Raw genomic sequence first — 27,734 nt, 5'->3', positions numbered from 1 at the left:
CACCTACTTTCTTTGTTTTACACGTATAAACTTTGCTTACTTCCTGCTGGTATACTTCAGAGCTAACCATGTTCTACACTTCGTTGCAGGCAAATGAGCAAATTTACCATGAAACCTATGGAGGTATGTGTTGTATATCATTCATAGTGGATATCTGCATGGAAAAGACAGGGATTATAGTTCTTTTTATGACCTGCAGTAAACCCGCTGCAAGATGTATTGGAGGAGGAGTGGTGTTATGCAACACTGCATTCCATTTTGATACAGCCCTACTTTTATATGTGTGATTCATGGTTTATTGAGATCAGAGAAGACCAGTATGATCCCAGATCTGACCATTGCAGAATGCAGACCAAACCATTGCAGCCGGAGCTGCCCATGTTGCACCCAGGAGACAGGAATACCCGCGCTCTCCTGGTCCCTTCTGTCCCGATGCACTCACCCCATCTGCTTTGTGGTCCCACATCCTTGTTCTCATTAGTGTAGGTGTGAAGGAGGACTTTGCATTGGTGTGAATGATGTGTGTTCAGATTCTGAGTTGCTAAAATGTGTGTTTTCACTAAATTTTTAGAAGAAAGTGTATTTGTGGGTTTTTTCTGTGCCAAAAGAAGACCTAGTTAGTTAACAAGACTTGCCTAGTTCATACCCTGGTGTGAGGTTGCTCTCATTTGTGAGCTGATTGTCTCTTTGGAAGATGGAGAAACAGGTCCGTGTTTTTTTATTAAAATAGGGTGTGTGAGTAGGAGCAGCAGCTCTGCACAATGTTGCAGCATTTCTGCCAGTAAAATCAGGAGTCCTGAAGTGTCCGACTGAAAACAATTTTACTTCATAGCATATAGCTGTGAGCTAATCAAGTATTCTGTAAATTGAATTAGGAAAGAAAAAGAGTAGATGAGATCTGGATTTAGAAGCTAAGCTACCAAGGAAGAAACAAGTGTTGAAAAGAAAACAAAATAAGATCTCCAGGTTTTTTCAGCATTTTTCAAGGGTGCTGGGCAGAAAAAAAAAGGGGATCCAAGCTATTTTTTCCCCCAAGTTGCAGGTCATTTTTTTAAGGTTTATGTCTGTGTCTGACATGACATGGGAAGGACTGCATGGCATAAGAAAACTGTCAGAACTAATCAGTCTTTAATTTCAGCCAGTATGGGGGAAGACACTTGAAACTGTAGCAGATTATTTTGAAAAAATAACAAATACATGCCTGAAAGTAACATGTATGTGTATTATTTACTTGGCTTAAGAACTATGGACTCAAAACGGTTGGTTGAACCATAGTTTGCATGTTAATTTGGTCTAATTTTGTTAACAGGTTGCATTTTTCTAGGTAGCAATGTATTCTATATTCCATTACATATATAAATCTCTGCAGTCTATACAACCTTTTCGCTTAAGTTTAGATGGGATATGAAATGTTGTATCACAAGACATGATGTCTTTCTAATGAACCTGATCTTAAGATTTTCACATGCTCAGAATTCCTATGAATTTCACTGGAAGTTCTTGTTGCTTGAGAACTGTAGGACTGACCTCCCTATAGAAGCCCATTTCATGCCATGTTCAGTGGGGTTGCTCTTTCAAAGCCTGCTGGAGGGGAAGGTAGGATGGCAGGAAAGCTCCTTTTGCAGAGGAGCTCTTACCACAATCTCTGGCCAATGTTTATCTAGAGACAAATTTGTCAAGAGAAGAGGGGAAACCTCTCCTTCTCTGCAAACCCATTTCATCTGTTCTCCATGTGAAAGGTCTGGCTGTAGTCTTGGTAGGTGATCTATTTAATGCAGAACAGAAAGGTCGGTGTGTGGGCCTTGTTAGAGCAGCACTCCCCCTCCAGTGACGCTGGTGATGTGAAGGTGTGCAGGTTTTGGCTCATTGCATGCCTTGCATCTGGCCTTCAGCTGGTGTATCACCAACTCCATACAAAGCAGGCTGAGAGTCTGGCCTTATGGGTTTGTATTTATTTATTGGCAGAAAGGATTGCCTCACTCCAAACATTTTTTTCCATTGCTGAATCTTGTGTCATGTGTATGCAATCTGTTGTTAACTGCCCTCCGTGTAGGAGTTCGGACCGCGAGTGTGATTATTGCCCTGACGGATGGAGAGCTGCAAGATGCTCAGTTTTATTATGCTGAGCAAGAAGTAAGTCACTTCTGTGTTTGTCCAAACTAATTTACGTCAAACCTGTACACATTTACTGCTGGCTCCACTGATTATATAGCTTTGCACTTAATGGCAGTTCTTGGTTTTTTTAGGCCAACAGAGCCAGAAGCTTTGGAGCTATTGTTTATTGTGTTGGAGTGAAAGATTTCAATGAAACTCAGGTAACTTGCTTGCTTTCTCTTGTTGTGTTTTTCTTTTATGCTACTGCACAAGTAAGGGCATCAGATGAAGGCATTTATTTAATTACTTGAGGCATAAATCATTTTGTGTCAGTGTGATGTCTTTTAACAAGTATGAAAGGGCCTGGTTTTGTTCACTGTAATTTTGTTTTCCTCGTGATTTATGATTGTCTTTCTTTGCAGCTGTCAACGATTGCTGACAGCATCGATCATGTTTTTCCAGTTAAGGGAGGCTTTTATGCCCTAAGAGGAACCATTGATTCAGTAAGTTGGATATTCTGACATGTAGTAAAGGGTGCCCTTTCCTGCATTAATAAAACACAGATGAAAATGGTTACCAAAAAATTCGCTTATCTAAATCTTTTAGATTCTGAAGAAGTCTTGCATTGAGATCCTAGCAGCTGAACCATCCAGTGTTTGTGCAGGAGGTAAGTTTCCACAAGAACAGTGTGTTAAGGCAAATGAATCACACTGATGAAATGTCAGTAACTACCTAATGTGGTATTGGAGACGAAGCCTGTGGTTGTGTTAGAGCATCCTCTCAGGCCATGGCTAAAGCCCTGCATGTTCCTTCTCAGCTTGAGAAAAACATTCTGACAATAAACATGCAGCTGCTGTGACTGAGTACCAGCTTGGAGAGTTGATAGAAGTAACAGCGAATTGGGGACACCACTTTTTAAAAAATCTGAGAGAGAGAGAAGAAAAATAATGTAAAGCCAGACTGACAGAGATGTCTTAGGGTCTAAAGGCAATATCTCACAAATTTCTGGAAAGACTGCATTCCTGGGATCTGCTAAGACTTGTCAGCAGTTAGAACAAGATTTTGCAAAACGTTTACAGAAATTTAAGGTTTATTTAACCAAATATGATTTGCTGCGTAGGCCAAGATACCTCTTGTGTTTTCTGAAATGCTAATGTTTTACTTGTCTGAAAGAACCATTTTTCTTTATGGTAAACATGAAGGATACCCAGAGGAGTTGTTGATAATTTCATGCCTTTCATATCTAGTATATTTAACTTGGATTTGTTCTGGTTTATGTTAGCAATTCTCATGCTGTGTTTGTATCTACTTTAGAAGCCATTGCAGCAGAGTAAGAGTGACACCATAAGTTTGCTGCAAGGTACAGTTTTCAGCATGGTTATTTAGCTCTAGTGTTAGTGTCTTGTGTTCATTCCCTTGTACACTGTAAAAAGGAGCACATAAAAAATGACAATGATGCATGAAAGCTGACCTTGAAAACAGATAAAATATGAAACTCAGGAAAAATTTAGTATCACAGAAGAGAAATTGTTCACTCTTCATTTTTGCATGTCAATCACTGTATGATCTTACCCTGAATGTTTCAATTTAACATGAAACATCCTTGTGTCTCTTGAATTATTCCTAAGTATATTATTGTGGACTAGATGTAAAATCTCATCTGTAGAAAATTTAAAGGAATGATTTTACTTTTAAAAATATTGTGGAGTTGAATTAAAAAAAACAGTTTAAAAGCTTTGACATTTAAAGCTTTTTATCTCATAATGATACTTTCCTATTTTTGCCTAATTATTGTATACCTAACAATTTTTGTGCAAAGCTTATTGCAAGATATCCTGTTAAACAAAAATTCATTTAGCTACATGAAAATGTCAGCATTCCAATAGGAAGGATTTCAGTAGTATTCTTTCAATTCTTTGGAACAATATTAAGAATATTGGAAAGTTGAATTTGAAATAATTTTTTCAAATAGAATGTTGAAAATATCTTTATGGAGTATTTAAGAAAAAAATTCTGAAGAAAAAAAATTCTTTCAATAAAATTAATATATTTCAGCAAAAAGAGTAGAATTTCTTTTTTTTTTTTTTTCCCCAAAGGATAATGAGTTCAAGCCACTTCAATTTTTGCTAAGCTTGCTAGGTAACAACTTTATGACAAATGTGATTAAAATTACACAAGTACTCTTTAAAAATAGTTTGCCCTTACAAAAAGACCCCAAAAAATATTGTTGCCTTACTTGGATTTGTAGAAGTTTTTCATTGCCTTTGTGGGAAGCAAGATGAATATAAACTGGGCAGAATCAATTTCTGTGTGTTGCTGCTGATTCAGCAAGGTAGTGCTTTCACTTTAGGGGAAAGTGCTTTAAGTGAATTCTTTCCCACTAAATTCTGAGGTTTGCTCTGTCCCTGTTGTTCTGTTGACCAAGCAAGGGCTGGCACATGGTGAAGCTTTGCTGCCCAATCTCCACGTGCTTGAAGGTTTGTTTGTAGCAGCAGAGAGCTTGAAAATGGGAGGAAGCCAGAGCTGCAGCTCCACATGGTGTGCACTGTTTGTATACTGTTGTATTTAAAGTATTAAGGTCTTAAGCACTAAGAATCAGGCCTGTAATAGCATTTATTATTATCCTGTAAGCCACGGCTGAAATTATCTCCTGCAAGAGGTTTTATAGTATGAGGTTACAAATATTTACATTTGTGCTTAGATTTATTATCCTTTATTATCCCTCTTAATTCAACTTAGCTGGAGGTTCATCTGTATAGCTGTGTGCACCACTGTCTCCTGGAAGGAATGCCCTGGGATTAAACAACTTTTTTCATGGTAGTGTGAATCCAGATCTTGAGTTCAGTTCACTGGAGAGTTAGTGTTACTCTATATGTAATGTGGGTTATTTTTTTAATGTGCTTAATTTGGACTTTACTTCATAGGCTTCACTATTTTTTTGCATTAACATCAGAATTTTTATGCATTTTCAATACAGGTAATTACTGATATAATTTACTGATAATGATTATTGTGTTAAGATACATAGCCATTGAAACCTACATCAAAACATATGTATACACTTGCATGGTGGATGTACCCACTGGCTGAAAATTAGAAGGTAACATTTTCTAGAAATTCACCATTCCTCGCCTTTTTGGGCTAGGAATGTTTGTTTGCCTGGTTGGTTTTTCAAATACATAATAGAAATTTGCATTTCAAAATGATGATTGAAAAATAATAGACCTCTGAAAAGAGTGCAGTATATTATCATATTCTCCAGAAAAGATATTTATCTGTTTACAGCCCTGAAATGTGTGTCTGTCCACACTTTTGTATGAAACTTACTTGAGTGAGGTGATAATTGGTTTAGCCTTTATTTAGCATTGCTGATAATTTTTGCAATTTGGTTTGAGATCATACGGGGTTTGTATGGCTCAGTGGAAACAAGTTATGATCAGGGCTTAAAGCAGGGTCTGAGCCACTCCTTTTAAGTGTTCTCGTAGTTACTACTGCACTGGTGATTACTTGATGATCTTGGCTTCATTTTTGACTTGCCAGAGGTTTAGTAAAAGGCTAATGGAACAATTTCTGTGCGTTGACAATTCCAGTTGGGACTCTGGCTTTCTGTGACAAAGCTATCTGGCAAGTCAAGTTACAAATTGATCTCGTCGTATTGTGACAGCTATCTGATGTTTAATGCTTTTTGACCCTGCAAATTCATTGTCCCCATTGTGGAGCAGTGTAGTTGGGTCCTTCGTGTTCCCTCTGATTTAAAGTGACCAAGACATGCAGCCTGTAAGCAGGCTATCAGTGCAGCATCAGAGGTGCCTCATATCCCGTTTGACAGCATCATTGTTTTGATTATGCTTATGGTACGCAGATGTGATTGAAAGGTTTTGTTGGATGTGGCATCCTAGTGGCCACATCAACTACCAGGTGTGAATGAAAGCAGTCAGCTTCTCATCAGAGTCAGAGAAGCGGAGCCGACAGCACAGCCACTGCACACCAGCCTCAATCTACCATCTCGCTGCCAGCGCCGCCCGGTTATTTCAGTGCTGACCTTTTTCCCTTCGCTGTCTTGTCAAAAGCTGCAGTCTGTGATCTGACAGTAACTAAGGCAGAAAAGGACGCAGCCAGGGCCAGAGCACAAAATTAAATGGAATTAGCCATTTCAACAGACCATCATCCAGAGCACGCTAATGCTCCAGAGCAACCAAGGGGACAGGTTTCTGAACAGCAACAACAAACCCAGTACCAGCTGTTTACATTTCCCTGCAAGTCTGGTATATTGTCAGCTTGTGTTGGTGGACAGGTTACTGCCCAATCGTGTGTTCACAACTGACTGTGCAGAGTGGCCATCACAGTGAAAAGAATGGCGGGAGAGGTAAACTGTCCTGACAAGACTAAACTTCTAGGTGTAGCTTTTACCTTTGATGTCTTGTGTTGAAAGTTTCTTACTTGCTGCATCTTTTTAAAGACACTGAAACAGCTACCAAGTAAGCTTTTGTGATTGCTGCCTTTTAAGGCCATTAATTCATGAGAAGGGGAAGAAAAATTTTAAGTACAGTTTTGTTTTAGCAAGCTTCTTCTAAAATATAAAATTGAGATGGGGAAAAAAAATTATCACCTTGGCTGGGTGTTTAAGCCATAGTGAATTGGACTGGCTACAAGCAAGTCTGGCAGTGTGTGGTCCCAGGCAGGTAGTTCTGGTGGGTGGGCAGAGGCCCAGCTGCCCTCAGGGATGGTCATGACTCTCAGCTCTGCTGGCAAAAAAAGAGATGCTCATCAAGAATAATTCTCAGTATATCAGCTGGGTTAGATGTGGAATGGCTCAAGGCATGAATCTGACTAAGAGTAACTCAAGATTCTTATTGGAGTAAGAAGCAGATGAATCTGCCCTACAGTTCATTTTCATTTGTTTAAAGAAATGCCCACCACCCCCAGTGAGAGCCAGGATGTATGACCCTTCCCATTAAAGAGAGGCCAAATTCTGATGCTGGATTTGTGTATTTGGTTCTTGGTGTGCTCATTGAGATCTCAAATTTTATCATCTTTCTTTAGCAAGGTGCCTAAGCATATGTTTCATTTCAAAATTCACTCCAGTAGCTATTTTCTTTTCCTCCTCCCAAAATATCTTCTTTGATTCCCATCTACCTTGTGGCTTTTGTCAGTTCAGAGCCCTGCTCTAGAGCAAGTTACCATGATGAAGACCAGAGTGTGAGGGAGCTTGCCTTTATAGGGATACAGGGGATCAGCAAGGGGACCAATGGGTTACAGAGGGTCTGGGACAGACCAATGGGTTACAGAATGATCTGCATAGGGTATCACAAAGGATTGTGGGTCTACCTTTCCTCGCCATGACCCAAAGTAGTTGCCTTTCCAGGGAGTCCTGCTGGGTGATCACAAAATCTTTTATCTCAGCAGACATCCCTCCAGGGCAGTGGCTGGGCATATCCCACAGTGTGGATTTCCAGTGCTTGATTGTAATTTGTCAATGCCCTAGTCCAAATCACCTGGAGTTGCATTAGATCCCAATGCAGTGAGAATGGCAATGAGTGAGTGGTTTTGGCAAAAAAGCTGTCTGTACAGAAAAGTTAAAGCACCTCACATCTTTGTGCTAGCTTGCCTTGCAGTAGCTTGATGATGAAGGGCAGCAGATGAGGCTGAATGTATTTCAACCACCTTTGGGTCTCATGCAGCGTTATCCAATAATGATTCCTCCCTCCAAAGCATACAAATAACATGGCAGTGCCTTGTATGGAATGTTACTAAAAGCCAAATCTTACATTGCTAAAAATTGTGTACTGTTCCCCTCAATCCTACCAACATTGTTTTGCTCTCCTTTTTGGCATGTTCATCAAAGTATAAATGACGATGCATGTAGACTTCTTTGTGGTTTTACTTGCTACTAGTGGAGTACTGTATAATTTATTCATATTTTTCTATGTGAAGCTTGAAGATTAATTGGTCCTGTGTTGTGCTGTTATTCCCCATGTATTGAGCTGGCCTCAGATGCTGCTCAGAGGCTGGTGTGAGAGCCTCTGAACAGCATCTGTGGAGGATTTGGTTAAAGTGGGAGATTCATGCGTGAAAGTGCAACTTCTGTGCTTTCCCTTGCTGTGTGCCAGGGATCTCAGCTGTCAGCTTGTGTGCAGTGTCAAAGGGAGTTTCAAAAGCGTGCTGGGGACAGAACAAATTTGTAACATGTCTCTCCACCTGCTTGCATTAAAGGTATCACCTCTGTGGTCAGTGTAGTGGCCACAACAGCTTTTTGTGTACCACGTTTCCCTTGCCACTTCCCTTCCTGGGGCACCTTGGGCCTAGTTTGGCAGTTCAGGCTTAACCTAGCAGAAAGGGGACTATGGCTCTGTGCTGGGCTTCACCAGTGTACAGTACAAGGGAGGGAAGAGTAGCAAACTGATGTGTTGCTAGAGCTCCAAGGAGAAGTGTTAACTGTGTAGGTTACTAAGGAATAACTTTAAATGCTTGCTGGGGAGAAGCTGAGAAAACAAAGCCAGATTTCTTTCTACTTTTCTTCCTTGAGTTACCTTTTCTGTCTCTAACTGTACTGGGTATGGTGACACCAGGTGCTTTCATGATAGGCATAAACTCAGCAATCCTGCCTCTACCTGTCTCTATCCCTTGCCTTTCCCTCCATGTTTCTAGCTCCAGTAGATGCTCAGCCAGGCATTACTGATCTCTCTGGCAATAGAGTTCTTTTTTAGGTTTATGAGTAAGCTCAGTGCACTGCAACATGATCAGTAGTGGAGGGCACGTGCTGTTGGCATCTCACTTCTTACAGAGATTTGGCTTTACTCAAGTGCAAAACTGCTCTGTCAGTAAAAAGGCTGTTGGAATGTTTGCCAAAAAACCCAAACCTGATGATACTTCTCCTGCTTGAATGAACAAATCATAGTTCTTGTCACAATAATGTCAAAAATCTCAGGTGCCTTCCCTATCAGGAATAAAGCAACAGAAGTGGTGGCAGGTTTCTCCTTGTGCCACTGGTGGTTTCAGCTGCTGGGGCAGGGATGTGGGAGACGAGCACAAAGAAAACAGTGGTGCCTGGGCCCTTGGATATTCCCATGCAGAGCAGATTTTAGTGGGACTATGCATGGACTCGGTGCATGGGCAGGAGCACTGTTTTTTCCCAAGGTTACCCAGATGCAAAACTTTCTCTCTGAGTCACAGGAGGTTTAGGAGGGGAGTTCTGTCTGTCAGCATCTGCCTGAACAGAGCTGCTGCTGAAAGCCTTGTGCCATCTGCCATGAAGATTAGGTGGAAGAACTGGTACTTGTGGTTAGCAAAGGTGTCTGCCCCAAAAACCGTGGAGGAACCATGAGATAACATCAGTTAAGTCAGACTTAGTTTTACTGTGGCACCTTTAAGGCTTTGCAGTTGTGTTACACTTGTTGGAGCTGATTTGAAACAAAGAGAAGTCTCTGGAGCCCTTATGCTGCTTTTGGACATTGCTGCTGAATAGAGGGAATGTCAGCGTGAATGCTTTATTTCAAGCATAGGGCAGAGAACAGCTACTGTCATGTTTTAATTTGTGTCACTCTGTACAGAAATGCTTTATTTGAGTTATTTCTCATAAATCTTCTGTATTTTCACTTACAGAGTCCTTTCAAGTTGTGGTAAGAGGCAACGGCTTTTATCATGCAAGAAATATCGACCAGGTACTCTGCAGCTTCAAGCTCAATGACAGCCTCACGATCAGTAAGTTTGCAGGCTGGTGGATTGCAGTGACCCCTGTGGCTGTGTCACCTCACAGGACACAGGCCAGCTCTCATCCATGTTAAGGGGAGTCCTTGCAGCAGATGTGAGAGGGAGCTGGGGTAGAGGTGTGAACGCAAAAGAAGCTTGAAATCCATCCTTATTCAATGCAGTGACCTGCGGGCATTGTGTTGTGAGCGCTTGCACAGGGCATGCTGCTGCACCGTGACCTTGGCACCGTTGTAGTGATGCACACGGGTGCTGCATACAGCAAGAGAGGACTGGGGATCAGGTTTTAAGATGGAAACTTAAAATTGCTTCCTATTCCCTTGTTCATCACCAGTAAAAAGAAATAGTGCTATCTTGATCCCCTGGTGGTGTTTTCAGATTTTTTATTCACCAACTTAGAAGACAATTGCCATAAAGCCAGGCCTCCCAGGCATGCTCTGTTCCTCTCTGACACCAGGTGCTGGTCCCATCGCAGTGACTCTGTAACATGGAAACTCGCTGTCATTGCTGTGCTGAACAGGGTCCTTCGTTTGCTGTCTCAGCAGCAAGGCAAAGGACTGACTGGCCAAAAGAAGATGGAATGTCCAGTTTCTCAGCAGTCCTCTCTCATTCCTGAGAAGCTGTGTGTGTCTGGCAGAGTGAAGCATGGTGTGGGGAGGGGAGCTCTGCTCCTCTTTCATGTATGCTATTCCTTGTGGCCTGAGCACAGTAGAGGCTTTCATATTCTGTCGTGGCCAGACTGGTGCCTTTCCTAGCAGTGAATTCACTTATAAGAGGGAGCACATGAATTGCTCCTTCATTTCCCATCCCAGTTGTCTATGTCGACACTGCAGTCAATCAGCTCTGGTGGTCTTGCATTTATGCCACTTACAGATATGCTTTAACCAGGATTTGGTTTTTGTGGTTTATCAGCTAGACAGACATTTTGCTTTTTCTTCCTTGTCCCCAATCATTAGCACCTTGACTGGACTTCACACAGTAAGTGCTGACCTGAGCCTGGAAATATACAGGAGGGAAACTTGTCTGATTCCATTCCAACTCCATGCTGTGTTTTCCTTGGGTTAGGTTTGCAACAGCTGTTCTGATGAGATGCTGATCTATGCTGGCTTTTTTTCCCCTTAGGCTGGCCCTAAAACATATCACTGATTTCCATGCCCTCATCTCTGCCAAGGCAGGGAAATTAGTTCTGTCTTCAGGTGTGCTTGAAGCATGAAGGAACAACTCTTACATCTGTTGTTGCTTGAGTTAATTTTTTTCCTAGATAAAAAGACTAAACAAGCCTCTAAAGTATAAATAAGATGGCAGCTTTTATCAGCCCATTACTCCCTTGGGTTTGCCTCTTGTAGACCAGTCTTTCTCCAGGCTGGCACCACAGTTGCTTTGCTGGCCATTCAGAGCTAAGCTATTCACTGGAGTGGTGTGTGTGCTCTTGTGCTTCAGCTTACACACTTTTGGTGGAGTGGCAGTGCAGGATTCCTGCTGGGCCTCCTGCCTGTATTCACAGGACTTGGCTTTCTGGATGTGACTTCTGAAAGCAACAGGATTAACACTGCTGATTCCTGGAGCAGTGGAGTCCAAGGAGGTGGGAAGACACGTATGCCCTTGTGTTTGACTTTGCCTGCACCAAACCCTTAGAAGCATGGGCTGTTTACAGATGATGCTGCCACAGGGGGGAGGTTGGGTCCAGGAGAAGCAGCTAGTGCAGAGCAGGTCCTCATGCTAACATCAGTCATGGCCCCTCTGTGCCTGTTCCCTGTAAATGACCAACCATCACTTGGGTTTGGGGTTTTTTTGCCCCAGTATTTTTCCATTTCAGCTCCACCCCTTCTCTCTCCTTCCTTTTTCCTGGGCTCAGACAGTGCAGCCTTGGAGTCTCTTCTCTGTGTGTTTGGACATAGGTTGACAAAAATTGAACCCTAAACTTTTGAGCCCTTGAGTAACTTGTGGGGTCAGAGTATTCAGTGTGAGTAGAGGTTGCATGTAATTTTATGATAGACATGATGAATAGATCTCAAAGCTGGATTCCAAATCCTGATCACTGGTCAGGAACAGAGATAAACTTCCAGTTCTTAGCTGTGATATCTCTAGCCTGATAGCATCATGTTGTCAACAATATGAATGGTTATCTATACTTGGATTTGTAATCAGCACTATTGGGGAGTATTGGTACTTGCCAATATACTGAGTTCATCTGTGGCTGTCATTGGTGTCAGTGCTTCTCAAGGGGATGGCCTGCTTGGAACAACTTATTTTTTCACCCCTGATAGTTATAATAATTTCTTTTCAGATGAAAAGCCGACTTTTGTTCACGATACATACTTACTCTGCCCTGCCCCAGTGATAGAAGATGCTGGACAGTGAGTATTGCTTTCCAGCATGTGTCAAGAGAGAGTGGACTTCTGAGTGAGGATGTCATTACTGAGCCAAAGGCTCAGGATTTTGCCCAAAGTGTCAAGCTAACAAATTTGTGTGTGTGTGTGTGTGTCATATTGCAGCCATCTCCTTTGTGCCAAATCTTTTCCTAGTAGGAGCCACATATCTCTATTTAATGTTGGGTCTTCAGCACAGTTTAACCAAAGGTCTTCTTGGACCATGGCCCCATTTCATAGAATCACAGAATGGTGATTCCTCCTCTCTTCCTATATCCTGTTTTTCAGATGAAAAGGTAATTAAATTCAAGACAAACTTTTAATTTTGGTGGAAAGGAGATGCTTGATTCGAATTCCTTTGCTGCTATTGTGTATGTTGCTTCCTGTGTCTAGTGTTGATATTTTTCAGCCTTTTTAATCCTGTAGACTTCTGGGAGACATGGCACAATGTCTCCTTTTCCCTAGGTGATCTTGTGGGTGCTTAAATACTGTACTGGGGCTAAGAGTGAATGCCTCCCTCCCCTTCTGTATTTGTGGGTGAAGGAAATTAATTTGGTGAGGTTTTGTCATTTTTTTATTATCACTTAATTTTTTTTCTTCCTTGGACTCTTTCTCTGATATTGCAGAATGGCTAGGGAAGATTCTTCTTGAATTTCACTGGCATTTCAGTGTGTTTACCCTTCTTGGTCTCAGTGTAGGTGTTCTGGATTTGCTTGATACAAAAGAACACATTCTGACTCATTGGCAGAAGAGTTTCTTTAAATAAATAAAAAAGTCTTAAAGTTTCTCATGCTATCTCCAGTAGTATTGCTATTTTCTGAGGCATTCTGTTATGACTCACTGTCCTAGTGCCTGTAGCCCCAGATGGGATGGGGGTTTTTTAATAAAGAGCAAATGTCCCAGCTCAATAAAGGTAACATGAAAAGGGTGGCTCCTGGGCAGGGAGTCAAATGCAGGTAAGTGCCTGAGGGCATGAAAATGCCCTGACTCAACAGGATATGCTATCCACGCATGCTCATAAACCAGTGGCTAAAACAGAGTAAAGGTAACAATGGGTGTAAAGGTGACACTGAAAATAAATGTATCTGTTTTGTGCTCTAGGGTGGTTTTCCTACAAGTCAGCATGAACAACGGGCTAACATTCATCTCCAGCTCTGTCAGCATCACCAGCACTCATTGTGTAAGTAATTCCAGTGGGGCTTGACAGAGGAACCATGAGACCTTGGAAAGAAATGGTGGTTCTTTAGGCAAAGCCTTCTTGAGTGAGCATGAGCTCTCTGCATCTTCTGCATCACTGCTATTGACTGGATCCTAGCAGCTCTTGGGAAAATAACCAGAGCAACTCAAGATCAAATTGTTGTTGATGATGGATAGATCATGATAGATTTTCTGAGTAAAAAATTATAATAAAAGGCACCCTGTCCATTCCTACACCAGGAGAGAGATCCTCAAAACTAGGATCTTATCAGAAGGACATCTGAGAAAATGATGGAAGGAGCATCAGGGAGCAACACTCTGAGCCTTGGGGTCTCTGATGGGATCTGGGGTGAAAGATACAACTGTTAGGACTTGTATCTGGAAAGGCCACAGAGGAAAAGGACAGTGATGCCTGTCCTGCATCACACAGTCAAAAAGACCAGGTGGAATGTAAGGGATAAACAGCTAGAAGTGATCCTTTATCAAAATCTGATTTTTGGAATCAAATAAGCAAAATTAAGAAACTGACTAATAGATAAGCAGATGTGTTCCTTGCTGTGGTGTAAAAATAGGCAGTGCCTGTAGCTGGTGCAAGCAAGTACAGTAATTAAATATGTGACCTTGTGCTTGTGGTCTAAACCAAGTTGGCTGAAGTACCTGATAGCAGTTTGCATCAAACTTGAGCTTTATTGTTATTAGTGTCAAAAGGACTTTTATAGCCTATGCCAAATGCTGTCATATTGGTTTGTAATCATTGTTGGCCATTTTGACAGCTGAAGAACAGAAGGGCAGGAATGCAGATAGAGGTGACTGGAACTTGTAAATCTAATTTTCTGATGTTTTCAGCAATGAAGGTGGGAAATATCACACCAGAATGCTGGAACAGTCTGGGTTACAGGGACTCAATTAAGCAGAGATGTGTTTGCTTCTTTATGGGATTATTTCTATTTTGCCAAAACTTTCTTCCAAATTTTCCATACTGAGGACTGATATTTTCACATTTTACTCCACTCTTTTACCTCAGGTACAATAAAACCTTTCAAGTCTGCAGTGAAACACAAGCTTTAACTGGTGCATTTAGTTGCCCATATGTAATCTATTTCTGATGAAGACTGAAGTCTCAGCCCTGGGTTCCTAAAGGCCAGAGCATGGATGAAGGAAGCTTTTCCTTTTGGTAGCCTTAGGATAAAAAAGAGGAATCCAATCTCCAGTCATGTCAATCTGACAGTTTTTGACCAGCCTCTTGCAGATTGAATGTGAAGGAGGCAGGAAGCCTGATTTGCAGCTGATACAAAAACAGTCTCACTCCTGTTGTGTTCCATAAGCAGGGAGGTTGGCAGTTCAGTTTCCAGCTTTGTCTTAATTTCATGCATTTTGCTCTTCTCGTTTTAGAGACTCCCTCCATTTCCTTTCCTCTCCTATTTCCTTTTCTGTGGGTGGCAGTCAGCTGGCCTGCTCAGCTCTCCTCCCCAGCTGGTCCTTCTGTCCTTTCTGTACAGTAAGTATCTTCACTATAATCCAAAAGCCTCTGTGTGATCCCTGTGCTTATTTCTGTTCAGCTGCATGAAGTCTGCTATTTTCTTCTCAAAGTCCAGCTTCACTATGGTGCTTTGTATCATTAAAATCATTAAAAGAAGACTCTTTAGTTTCTTGCTGCCAGTAGCCCCTGAGCTAAGGCTGGCAAATGTCTCAGCAATTTGTATGTGCAGTCAGCACGGGAAAAGCGATGCCTGGGTACAAAGACTACAAAACAAGGTGGTAATATGTGTTTGGAGTAATAGTAGTAGTGGTACTGCATTGCCATACTGTGCTTGGATTTGTTTTTAAGGAGTGCAGCAATACTTCTTAAAGGTATGCTGGATTTTTACTCAGCCCTTTCTCAGCAAACTGACTTCACTGGGAATTCATTTCTCTTCAAGTATCTGCTTTCCAGATGCATTAGTTGTACATGGGGCCATGGGAAGACCAAAGAGGGGGGCTTAGCACTGAACTGCAGCTTAGTACTGTGTCCTCTAACAGGACTTGTTTTGAGCAGGGAGTCTGGCACATGTTGGAGCAGTCCAGCTGCTCCCTGGCCAAACGAACATGAGCTAAATAGCATATCCTAAAACAGGTCAGTTTGTTGCATCTATGACAAAAAGCCACAGAGCAGTGCAGGGATGGTGATGCTGTGACACAGATATGGGATACTGGGTTACCTTCCTAAAAGCATGGAATAGGAGCTCTGTTTGTGTTAGTCCCATATTGAACATGTCAGTGCTGACAGCTCTAGGAACTGGCCTGAGAAAACTAGGTACCACCTAAGTCGGTCATTTGGGATCTCACTCAGACTTTGCAAAGCTCTTACCAGCTGGTACTTTCCACCCTCAGCCTTTTCATTGTCTGAGGGGAAAACAAATGCACTTAGAACAGTGAAGGGAATCCCTGTTGTAAGAAGAGGTTAAGCGTCAGTTTCTGGTGTCATGGAAATTCAGCAAGTAGTTCCAGATTCAATAAGGTGAATCTCATGGACTTTATGGATACAGAAATCACTTTTGGAATTTGGTTTCTTTCCCTTATCCTCCCACCTATCCTTTGAAAATCTCTTACAGCTTCCTTTCAAGACAGCTCTTTCCTCAGCCTGACTGACAGACCTTTCTTCAAGCTCTTTTCTCATCTTCCTAGCCGCAGGCTTTCCTCTAGTTTGCTGCTCAGTTTTGCCTGTCCCCTGATACCCCTGTTGCTGGCAAATTGAACCTCTTCTCAAATTTTGAAAATCTACCATTGAAGAGGTTTCTTTGCCCAGCATATATATATTAAAAAAAAAAAATAGCTTAAACACCAGTGCTAATGTTAATATCCTTCCAGAACCCAGTACAGTCCAAGGATAGGACATGTCTCAGCATGCCACTGCCTATGTGAAACAAATGTTTACTTTCCAAAAGCCACGTGCTCTGTATGTCCTGCAGGAATCAAGCAGCATATGAAAACCTGATTCCTGTAGTCATCAGAGCAATAGGGAATTAATATCTCTTCTGAATGCACTAACATGAAATGCTGCAAGTGCAAAGGATCCATCAAGATTACACAGAAAAATCGGAGCTGTGATTCTCTTTGATTGCCTAGTTGCTCTGAAAAGCTAATTTCAAGTGTTAACACTTGATTTTTTTTTTCCTAGTAATTTAAAATAAAATTTAATTTTGATTTTGAAGGTATAGACCCTTAGCTCTACATCCCCAGAGTTGCAGAGAGATCAGTGGATAGAAGAATCAGAAATGTTTAAGATAATGATTACAGTATCTCATTAAAAATAGGTAAACAGCCCTAAGAAGCATACCAAGAACAAACAGCGGTATTGACTGGTTTGCGTAATCACTCGGGCAAAAGTTGTGTGAGCAGTTTGAGTCAAGAGGCAACACAGGCAGGCTTGGGAGCTGATGCAGTGAGCAAGTTGTGCTCTGTGCTATGATACTGACATGTGAACAGTTACCCATAATGTCTGAGCTCCAATATTCCCATTCTTTAAATATCAGCATTTGCATATTCTGCATCTCTAGGAATGAAGGGTTTTTCTGTACACCTGGGAGTCTGTGGTTAAGTACTTTGCAATGCCATTCAGACAGTACTAAGGGACTTACCAGCACAGAATGGGTTGTATACAAGTTTAACCTTCTTGAGTCTAGTGGGCAATAAACATACCATAAATTCATACATAAATTATACACACTGCAAAGAGCAAATACTTCCCTGGTTTTGTGACTTCAGATACTGATGTGATCCTAATGATAATAGTGATTGACTGCACAATCTACCCAAGACCTCATAGTGAGGGAAAGCTGACTCTAAATGTGTAACTTTAGGACTCCTGCCTTCTTTGAGACATACAGAGGTAACTGAGAAATTATCATCTTGCTTGCAGCTGACTGGGACCATCCTTTTCATTGCTCTTCTGATTCTCTTTCTTCTGCTGGCTCTGGCTCTTCTGTGGTGGTTTTGGCCCCTTTGCTGCACAGTGGTAAGTATAGTTTTTTCATTCTATTGACTTGGTTTCATCTATTCTCTGCCAAAGCACAGAGTTAAAGTGTTGGAGTGGGTGGTTAACCTTACTTAAGAAAAATGCTGCCATATTAATAAAGCCCTTATGCAACAATTTGCTTAAAGTGCTTGTTGAAGTTACTCTAGTCTGGGTTTTTGACTGTTTCAATGCCTATGTGATTTTTACATTGAATGAGAATTTTAAATAAGCTCATGGATGTGACTCAAGTTTCTGTTGGTCTCAAGACCTCCTTTAGACCAGCTTTGAAACCGGCTGTATAAACGTGTAATGGAATTGATTTACTAATGTGTGCATAAGCTGTTACAGTCCTCTTTAAAGACAAGTTAGGGGGTTTTTTGCATTTTGTTGGTTGGGATGTCTTTAATTTATTCAGAGGAGCTGCAGATTCTGAGCAAATATCTTTGCATTAACTTGGTAGTTATATGGTATTTTTCAGGCAGAACTACCAGGGTTGCTTACTCTAGAGCACTCCCTGGCTAATCAAACAGTTCAATGCAAAGGATTTAGTGTCTCATCTGGGTTATTTTATGCCTGCTGAAAAGCAGTGGGGCTGATGAGAGGATTGAATGTGGGGGAATGAAGCAGAGTGACTCATTTGTGATATGGGCAAGAAATCAGAGAGGACATAGTATTGAGATGGATGAACCCTACCATTGTCTCAGATTTTTCCATTGTTTGTTTATCCCAGGTGATTAAGGAGCCACCTCCACCACCGCCTCCAGAGCCTGTAAGTGTGTTATTTTTGAGCTGTGGCACTGTCTGCAGCCACTGTAGCGTGCTGTGCTGCCCAGGAATGTCAGCCCTGTAGGTGTCTTAATAACACCTTGAAGGCTGTGAGAGGAAGCCCTCTGGGTCAGGACAGTTATTTCTGCCTTCTGGCCTCTTTATGTACTGCTTCCATCCAGGGTAAAAACAGCTGCATAACTCAAAAATCCACAGACCAACAGTTCCTAAGGTATTTTGTTCTTTCTGCTCTGCATCAAACAGGTGTGTAAGCAAATTTTTGCTTCTCAAGCTGTGCTGACAGCTGTCCCTCCTCCAGTGAAGCTGCCATTGCTCTCAGCAGGAGTTTAGCCCAGATTGGAAGTAAGAAACAGTCTGGCAGCTGGAAAAAAGGACAGCAAAGGCCAGATTCTTGTGGCTTTGCTGCAGGAGAGGAGACAAAAGCCTGCCGTGGCTGTGGCTCTTCTGCAGAGTGACCTTTGGAAGGACATTTAGCTTTTTTCCATTTAGGTTTTGAGCTGTTGGAGACAGGGTTGTATTTAGCTCTTTTGGGGACAGTAGCTCACTGACCCTGACCTCATCATCTCACCATACTAATTTCTTGAAAATAATAGTAGTAAATAAAAGCACCTCCAGAGACAACTTATGCCTGCCTTAATTTCTCTCCTAGGCAGACAGTTAGATGATGAAAAATACTTGCCTAACCCACAAGAGAAGCTTATAGTTTACTGCTAACTTGCTGTAACTTGGTGTGGATGTAAGGAGGCAACCACAGCTGCTGTTTTGAGGTTGCTAGGGGCCACTGTTAGTGTGTATGTGATCCTGTTACTTGTCCTGAACAGCAGTGCTGTGACAATTTAACTTCAGAATGCACACCAGAATTCATGCTGGGGTTAGTGTGATTAGCACTATCACAAAGCCTGCAGTTGCAGCCATGCTGCGTTTGAAGGGTGTTTCAGAGAGCATCACACCCCTGCAGAAGTTGCAGATGCTTTGCAATTTTAAATGCAATCAAAGAGAATGAACTGATCTAAACCTCCAGGAATAACACAGAACACAGATGTTATCCATTCCCTTTTCTTGGCCTTGTCTCCATCCAGTATGGATTGTCCTAATCGTGCATTGTAATAATTGTAACTGTGTAATGGATTTCATTATATTTAGTTCTTGGCTCCCTAGGTATGGTGACCTGCCCTTTAGCTGATACACTGTGACATTGCTACTGTTAAACTGAATATAGGTGTGTAAATGTTGTTCCAAAGCATGAGCATTAGATTTCTATGTGGTAGCTGTTAATGTTGTTTAGCTGTATGTTCAGTCTAAGGGACATTTGGTATAAATCCTTTATCAACTGGAAAAGTATCAGCTGTTACTATTGATTCTGTCCTGTTGGAGTCAGGCTTGCCAGCAGTAAGAGCTGTTAGACAGGAACACTTGAAATCTGCTTTACATTGCATGGAAGAGACAGAGGATCTCATATAATACTCAGGTTCACAGTGAAATCAAATATGAATGAATTTTACATGCTGCTGTAGTTCACTGGGTACTGGTTTAGATGTGGCATGAAATGGGATAAAATTTGTGTACTTGTACTCTCAAAAAAACCTAACTGAAACAGCACCAAACCCAACACCAAACCACAACACCTTCATTGTATGTTGATTTCCCCAATTTAGGATAAAATCAAAATTACAGGAACAAAATAAAAAGGTAAACCAAAGTCAAACCACAACCATAAAAAACCCAAACCCAAACTCCCCTTACTACATAATGCAAATTTCAACTCTAGTCTTGCCTGGCCATACTAAAGAATTTGTTGGAGGAACTGACCCATTGAACCGTTGCTGAGACACCACATGTCACTGAAAAACTTATGGAAATACCTTTCTCCAAGGCATAACCTAAGAGGTAAATACAAACAAAAATTAAAGTATGGTTTTAGAAAGCTATTATTGTCTTTGGGGCTCTTAATTCCTTTTACTTTCCAACAGAAACATGTAGGGCAATTTTGAGAAAATGCCATCTAGTCATGTAACAGTAATTTATGTCTCTCTATAGTATTAGGATTTCACTTGTTTTTTTGTTTTTTTTAATTAAAAAGTAAATTAAAAAGTAATGTTTCGAGAAACATACCTGTGCTAATGAGAAGTAGCAGAGAACCCTGTGCATGGCCAGTCCAAGAGTGGCATGCACATCTGCATATCAGCATGAGGTACAGTTATCTGAGGAATGAAGAAAATACTGTAGGAGGCTTGTTGTGCCCTTTGCTCAGCTGTGTGTGTACTTGGAGAGTGTCAGGCTGTGACTTTCAGGTGCCTCAAGTTAGTGTAATAATACAGAGTCTGAGAAATCCTAGTTACTTCTCTTGGCTCGAGATGTAGAGATGTCTTGCTAAACCAGAACTATTTGCCAGCTTTTAGTTAAGCAAGAACAGAAGAATGAACATAAAGTTAATTCCTGATTCAGGCACTCACATGCTCCAGAAAAATAATCTTCAGTCTTTATAATTGCTCTGGTTCTGATCTCCCTGGCAATTGTTAGTTGCTTCTGTCTGAACTGTGTTCCAAATTGTACAGCCTGAGCCAGACTCCACAAAGCATCAAATAATGTAGAATAACTGGTTAGAGCTGCCCTGACAAAAAGGTCTAATGCACATGTTAGAAAACTCAACAGTGGTTGCTTTTCTTTCCTCTGTTGATGACATTAAGTTCTAAAAGTGCAATTAATGAATTATTTCTTTGGGCTAACTCATCACTACATTTTCTGCATAGCACAGTGGCAACCCAGTATAGCGTACAATTCATCTGCACTTTGGCTTTCCTTACAGATCAGTAGGGATTTTGGAGCTCAATGCATATTTGACTGAACAAAAGCAGCCTGGAGAGAGGAATAGGCAATCCTCTCTGGCTTCCCCAGATAAAATTGCAGCTGCAGAGACAAGAGACTTTTTTGATTTTTGTCAGCAAATAAGCATAACACGCAAAGTCAGATATCCAAGGATTGGACCATAGGATGTTCAGCTGTTTCCCACAGTTTATGCTTTTTATGTGAGAACAGCAGTAATATCTCCCTGTCTTTCCCACAGGACTCAGATGATGAAGATGGATTGCCAAAGAAGAAGTGGCCAACTGTGGATGCATCTTACTATGGAGGTCGTGGTGTTGGTGGGATTAAGAGGATGGAGGTATTTGGCTTAGTGTTATAAACCCCAGCACATTTAATTAAAATTGTACCACTATGTTTTTATGTGATTTTTGAAGAGGACTGGAGACTGGGATTTTATCAGGGCTTGTCCACCTAATTTGCACCTGCTGTCCAAGTAACAGACATCAAACTGCTATTTGCATGAATAATTAAATCAATCTATCGTTATGAGCCAGAGAAAATTTGCAGGTTAAGAAATGAGATAAGCACCAAAAGAAGTTTTAACTTAGTGAATCAAACCCTTTGGTGCAGTTGCATCCAGTTCTCTTGTCAGAGGAAATTCAGGGAAAGCTACACTGGCTTTATATTTGAGGGTGCTGTCTATGCAGTGCCTGGTTTCTATGTAAGAGAAGGCTTCTCAGCAAGTTTCTGCAAGACTGCAGATGAAGTATTGCATCTTAATATTCTTAACCATTTTCCTTGGAAGAATTTTATCCTTGGTGCTGAGAATGTATACTGACAGTGATACCATGGATCATATATTGCTCTTGAATGCAGAGTCACTTTTCTGCTTGAGCTAAGTCCGACAACAAAATCAGATATTGGGATATTAGATACTGGGAAAAATTTCTTCACTGAAAGGGTGGTTAGGAGTTGCAAAGGCTGTCCAGGGAAGTGATGGAATCACCATCCCTGGAAGTGTTGAAAAGGTATGTGGATGTGGCACTTGAGATGCAGTTTAGTGGTGCTGTGGGTTAACTCAATCATCTTAGAGGTCCTACCAACCTTAATGATCCTCATCTGCCCCAGATGCTGTGAATTCCCACATCTTAGATGACTGGAATGTGCAGAGGCTAGTAGTTCCAGCAGTTTTTGAGTGAGACTATTTTATTCTTAAATGTGTATTTCTGATTATGGTGGGAGTTTGGTGCTTTCATAAATTTGACTTTATTCCTGGTAGCACTTGGTCATCTGATAGGAACTAGATCAATATCTAGGAAACCACCTGCTGGTGGGGACTGTTGAAGTGTCTTCTTACAGTGTGCTCTCCTGACATCAGGTGCGATGGGGAGACAAGGGGTCAACAGAGGAGGGAGCAAAATTGGAAAAACCGAAAAATGCTATTATCAAGTTGCCAGAACAGGAGTATGAGCCATGGGAACCCAAGCCGAAGAAGCCCCATGTGAGAAAACCACCTTCCCAGCGAAAATGGTACACTCCAATCAAGGTAATGTGTCTGACCTTCCCTTTTACCAAGCCTCTCGTGTCATGTAAGATACTTCCCATGTAAGATCCCACTTCCTTAGCACAGCCTTTCTTTCAGCAGAGCCTATTTAGAAAAGTGGCCATTAATCCTCACCTTTGCCTGGTTTTGGAACACGCATTTCACTTGGCACTGTGTTGCCATACTTTTTTGAGAAGAGTAGAGGGTATGAGCAGAGATCTTCCTTTCCTCAGCTCACACTGTCTTTTTGGGTACTCTTGCTTGGGTTGCAACAGCAGATCTCTTGAACCTTAGGGAGGGCAGATGCTGTTTTGTGCCATCTTAAGGCAGTCTAGAAGAGGATCAGATAAAGTGCAGAGTCCTTGCTTTGACTGCATTCTGGCTAAGGGCTTGGGTTGGGATCCAGCTCTGTTTCTCCCTAGTTCACCCACAAGACAGTAATGTTTGATTTTTGGGCAAGTCACGCAGTCTCTATATTTTCATCCCCAATTCTCCCCTGTCATTATAATATCTGGTGTTTCAATGTCTTTTAATGTATGTATCCTCACACAACCCTAAAGGAAGGGAAGAACTGTTATCTCTGCTTACAGAGAAGGAAGGTGGAGGGCTGGCATAGTCAAGGCTGCAGCGTACCATGCTCATCCCAGGAATCTATGGCCATGTCCCAAAACAGTGCTTTGTGGAATGAGTCCCCCCCCCCCCCCCCCCCCTCCTTACTCATATATCAATTAAACAGTGCTTGAATTTGTCTGGAAAGCATCTGTGAATTTTTATAGCCTGCCTAGGTAGGTATTCTTGTAGTTGTTTATCCATACTTCAGTTCTCTTCCCATCTGTACTGTACTTTTGTTCTGCCTTTTGTAACAAGTGACACCTGTCTAATTGTGCCTCTTAAGGGATTTGTTCACATTAAATTACTCTCATCCTCACTGCACATTGGGTATTTGGCTCACTGCATGTTGGGCATTTGTTACCCCACTGGGGTTCTTCTGGTTGTCCAGATAAACAGTGACAGAGGGCAAGGGTACAGGACCAGTGTGCGTGCAGACAGCTTAATACAGAAAACCTATACGAACCCACCTGTAGTTTAATCTCATGCTATTTTCACCACACTTCTTACTCATATGTTGTCTTTTTTTTTTTAATTGCAGGGTAAACTTGATGCACTGTGGGCTTTGGTTCGACGAGGCTATGACCAAGTCTCCCTTATGAGACCACAGCCAGGGGATAAGGTAAGGTCTCAAATGCACTAGTATTTGAAAGCTAATTGCTAAAAATTTTTAATGTTTCTTGGATTTAATAACGGATTTCAATGATTGAGAAATCATGAGTGGTACAGATGATGAAAATACAAATTATGGCAAGGTTAATTGAGAACAAGTTGGTCTTGAATTATGTGCAGATGCATTTCTCAGTCATCTCCTATACATAGGCTGGGAGTATCTCCTGCCTTGATGAAGTCTATTGGCCAAAAGTAGGTCAGGAGTCGATTCCTCCTGGGAGGAAGCAGGGAGTTTGTGCTTTTCAGAGCCACAAAGATGTCTGTGTACTGTCCCTGGGTCACTGGCAATAGCTTAGTTCAGAGCTCTCAAGTTTCCCCGTGTGAGCCTGGCACTGTTATGATTGTCTCTATTTTGTTATTCTGAGGGGACAACTCCCTAAGAATTGAGTGCTGCTGCTTTGAGCTGTTTCACCATCAAGGTTTTGCTTTCTGCAATGCTTCTTTGTAACATGAAGACTAAGCAGACACAACAGCATCTTTCTCTCCCCTGTGGGCAGAGTCCATACATTTAATCACCTTGGCTCTCAGGTATTATAGAGTTACAGCAATAGGGTCCATATAGTGCTTTTTTGGGGATAGAACTGGTGCAGACGCCCAGGCTTGTTTGCCTGGGTAGCTTTCACACCTAATGACAGACTTTCAAAGTAGCTCTAATTTGCATCAGCTAGGGCAGTAAGTTGCATGCCTCTTGCTTTTGGTAAAATATTGTTATGCCATTTGTCTAGTCATTAACCAAACATACTGCATCAGTATTTCAAGTTTAATCTCTTCCATTTTTCTTTTGGCACATAAGGAAACTAAGAGAACAAACCCTGCTTTTTATACTACTTTGTAAAATGGTCTTAAATGTTTTACTAAGCTGCATTTTTAAGGCAGCTGTGCATGAGACACCTTATTTACTTTTTAAGCACGATCTAGAGCTTCTGAATAGGCTCTTTAGGTCCAGCTGTATTTTGATAGCACTAACATTGTATAATATGAATCTATCCTCTGCCTTTCACTCCCTTGGCTGGGTCATTTCTATTGGTGCAGAGCACAACAGAGCTTCTGTTAGCCAGCATGGTCAAGAAAGAGACAGGGGGCTGGCTGAGAACAGGGATCCTCAGTTCCTTGCCTTCCAGCTCTGCTGTGGGGAGAAAAAGGGGCTGAAAAGAGGCAATGTAAAACAGCAAGCTGAAGGATTATTGTATTGGGGATAACATAAGAAAAATCAAATGTACATCTGGGAAATAGGGTGGAAAGAATCCTATTGAGCCAGATCCAGTGGAATCATAGAATCGTCTGTGTTCCCTGGCCTGCAAAATTAACTGAGGCTGAAGAGTATTGAAAGTGAAACAAGAAAATAACTAGACAACTTTCTGCTGTTAAAAAAAAGACAACATCACAGGTCTATATTTCATGGAGAAAACTAGCACATAGAGGAGCAAGTTTATTATTTATTCTTTGGGTAACTTCTCTAGTAGCACTCCCTCAGTAGCTAATTGACTCCTTGTAAGTTAGGTTTTTGTTGGGGGATGTGTGTAAATACACCTGTATGTGCATGTAAGTAAATGTGAGCATAGACACGTGTGCACACTCATCTTTGTGGCTGAAGAACTGGGAGATCAGGTCAGTGCTGGGAGTGACCAGCAGCACGGAGAGCTTGGAGCTCTGGCAGCCCCAGGAGCAAGGCCACAGCTCTGCTCACCTCAGCCCAGACAGGACAAGGTCACTCCTTGTCCAGCTGTGCTGGCAGCGGTCAGAGGATTTAGCTTGGGCTTGGAGAGACATGAATGTTCAGCCTGACATGCCTTGGTGCATGGTGTTCTTCCAGACTGTGCCATCCAGAGGCCAGGGACTGTGTGGTGATCTTGGAGTGAGAGGTTGCTTTGGTTTGTGTGGTTTTGAAGGACTGGGGTGGAGGAACAGGGGAAAGAGTTCTTGGTGAGGTCTAAGTGTGCCTTTTTTGTTTTATTTTAAAGTGATTTCATAGCTGTCTTGATTGTCCAGGAAAACTTAGAGCTTAGAAAGCAAAAGGAACACAATTTAGCTCTGTTTTGGGAGTGACATTTGGATTCATAACTTGGAAAATTCCTAAATTTGAAGTTCCCAGAATCAAATTATTTCCTTTATACTTCCAGGGATTACAAGAGATATAGGTTGTTTCCCACTGGAACAAGATTCACTGAAGTTACATTTTCTGAATTTCTGTTTCAAGTTTACCTCCATTCTAAAAAAAGTTTTCATTTTCCATTTTTACTGCTTCGGTTGGGCATATATTCCTTTTTGCAGCCATTGGATGAAATGATAGCAAGCCACTTTTTTCTGCATAATGAAAATACTCATTAGGGAGAAGAGAACATCCACATGACATGGAGAAAAATATTTTTTACAAGGATTTAGGTACAGGGGGAAGATGAAAATGGATTTTTAAAATATATATAGATTTTTTTTTTTTACATTAAAATGATCTTTAGAAACTCTTTTGAAAAGTGTAACTTTTTCATCATTTGAAAATTAATACAGTGATTTGGGAGCTTTTCTCTCCCTCAGAAACCTGAAGAATACTTGTAGAAAAACCTTCTGATAGTTTTGTTGGTTTTGGTATATTCACCAATATATCTGGCTTTGTCACAGAGAAGCAAAAGCCTGTTACACTTTTTGACAGCTGTTCAGCATCTTCCCCCACAACGCAGGCCTCTTCTTTGGATCTGCAAACCATACAGCAAAGGCAGCATTGCTATCCCAGATTTCTAAATCATGACTTCTTACCCATTCCCATCATGAAGTGAAGTTAAAAAAAGTCACTGTTTGTATATTTTTGACTCTTCATGTGGGGAGGCCCATTCCAGAGTGTTTGTGAGAACCTTGCAGTAGAAATATGGGCTGAAGCCTGTGTGCAGCAATACAGGGCTGACAGCTGCAAGGGGTTTCTGTTGTCCTTTCCTCTGCATGAGCAGGTCTGCTGTCCATCCATCTATTTGTCTTCCTTCATCATGGTCCTGTTGCCATTCCGCATCCTGCTCTTTTCCTTACCTGTGTCCTTTTGTGGTTTCTTCCTCATTTTCTCTCTTAGTTCTTGTTTGCATGCCCCTCCCCTTGATGAGACAGACTGGCTCCCTTGCAGTCCTGTCTTTGGGAGCAGTGGGCTGGTCCCCAGCCTCCTTACCCTGTTCCTCTCATGCTGCAGGACCTGAGCTGCTGGTGGCATCATGCTCTGGGCTACAGCCTTGTTGCAGAGCTGGCTGAAGCTCTGAGAGTTCCCCTGCCCTGGCTCATGTCTTCCATGAACTTATCAAGAAAAGGATCTCAGGATGGATGATTCATCAGTATTAGGCAGGACTGTATTAAAAGGACTGTATTAATCCTTGTGAAAATCACAGGAGCTTTTTGGAACTGCCTATTTAAAGAAAACCAGCCAAGCACAAGCTCTGGTGCTCCTTCTCCTTGTGTGCCCACAGTGTTTTGCTTGGCTCTTACAGGCAGCTCCTCCTCTCGGTTTCCATTAGAGGTCATATCATAGCACCACCACTGAAATTTATGAGTTTGGCAAATACCTCAGTACAGGGTCACAGGATCTTGCTCACTTGACTTCCTCAGGTCACCTCTAGCAGGAATTTCTGTGTTGCACCAGGATGGGGCAACAAGGGATAAACACACTTAGCTCTACCCCATCATTAGCAGCTAGGCTGTTATTTGTGGCATGGAGTTTTGCTGAGCTCTCCGACAGCATCAGCAGAGGAGTGAAGCAATGAAAAAGGCCTAGTGGCTCTGTGGTGGATTGCTGGGCTTTCTGCCTTGCTGGAATATACAAAGGTGAAGCCTTCACAGGCATTTGTGCTACTGCTGCAGTGATGGAGCCCTTAGAGCTAGGCTATTATTCTTCCCTTCTTCCTCAGAAATTATATCTTAGAGGACCAGCAGTCACTCTTTTGGCCCAAGAAATGGATTGACAGTTCTGAGGTGGAGACACTGCTCA

General features: G+C 41.8%; 1 protein-coding gene across 1 annotated transcript in view; it reads left to right on the top strand.

Annotated features, from left to right (window-relative positions):
* Positions 1-27,734, top strand: part of ANTXRL (ANTXR like) — a 59,680-nt gene that overhangs the window by 20,871 nt on the left and 11,075 nt on the right. The window contains exons 4-16 of the mRNA XM_082285821.1: positions 90-123; positions 2,054-2,133; positions 2,247-2,315; positions 2,517-2,597; positions 2,701-2,761; positions 9,697-9,795; positions 12,089-12,158; positions 13,272-13,350; positions 17,266-17,361; positions 18,092-18,130; positions 21,212-21,310; positions 22,331-22,498; positions 23,646-23,726. Coding sequence (XP_082141947.1) covers positions 90-123; positions 2,054-2,133; positions 2,247-2,315; positions 2,517-2,597; positions 2,701-2,761; positions 9,697-9,795; positions 12,089-12,158; positions 13,272-13,350; positions 17,266-17,361; positions 18,092-18,130; positions 21,212-21,310; positions 22,331-22,498; positions 23,646-23,726 — 1,056 coding nt within the window. The remainder of the gene's footprint in view (positions 1-89; positions 124-2,053; positions 2,134-2,246; positions 2,316-2,516; positions 2,598-2,700; positions 2,762-9,696; positions 9,796-12,088; positions 12,159-13,271; positions 13,351-17,265; positions 17,362-18,091; positions 18,131-21,211; positions 21,311-22,330; positions 22,499-23,645; positions 23,727-27,734) is intronic.

Source organism: Coloeus monedula (assembly GCF_965178545.1).
Source record: "Coloeus monedula genome assembly, chromosome: 8".
Taxonomy (NCBI): domain Eukaryota; kingdom Metazoa; phylum Chordata; class Aves; order Passeriformes; family Corvidae; genus Coloeus; species Coloeus monedula.
The sequence above is the reverse complement of the archived record's forward strand: the minus strand, read 5'-3'. Positions and strand labels throughout refer to the sequence as shown.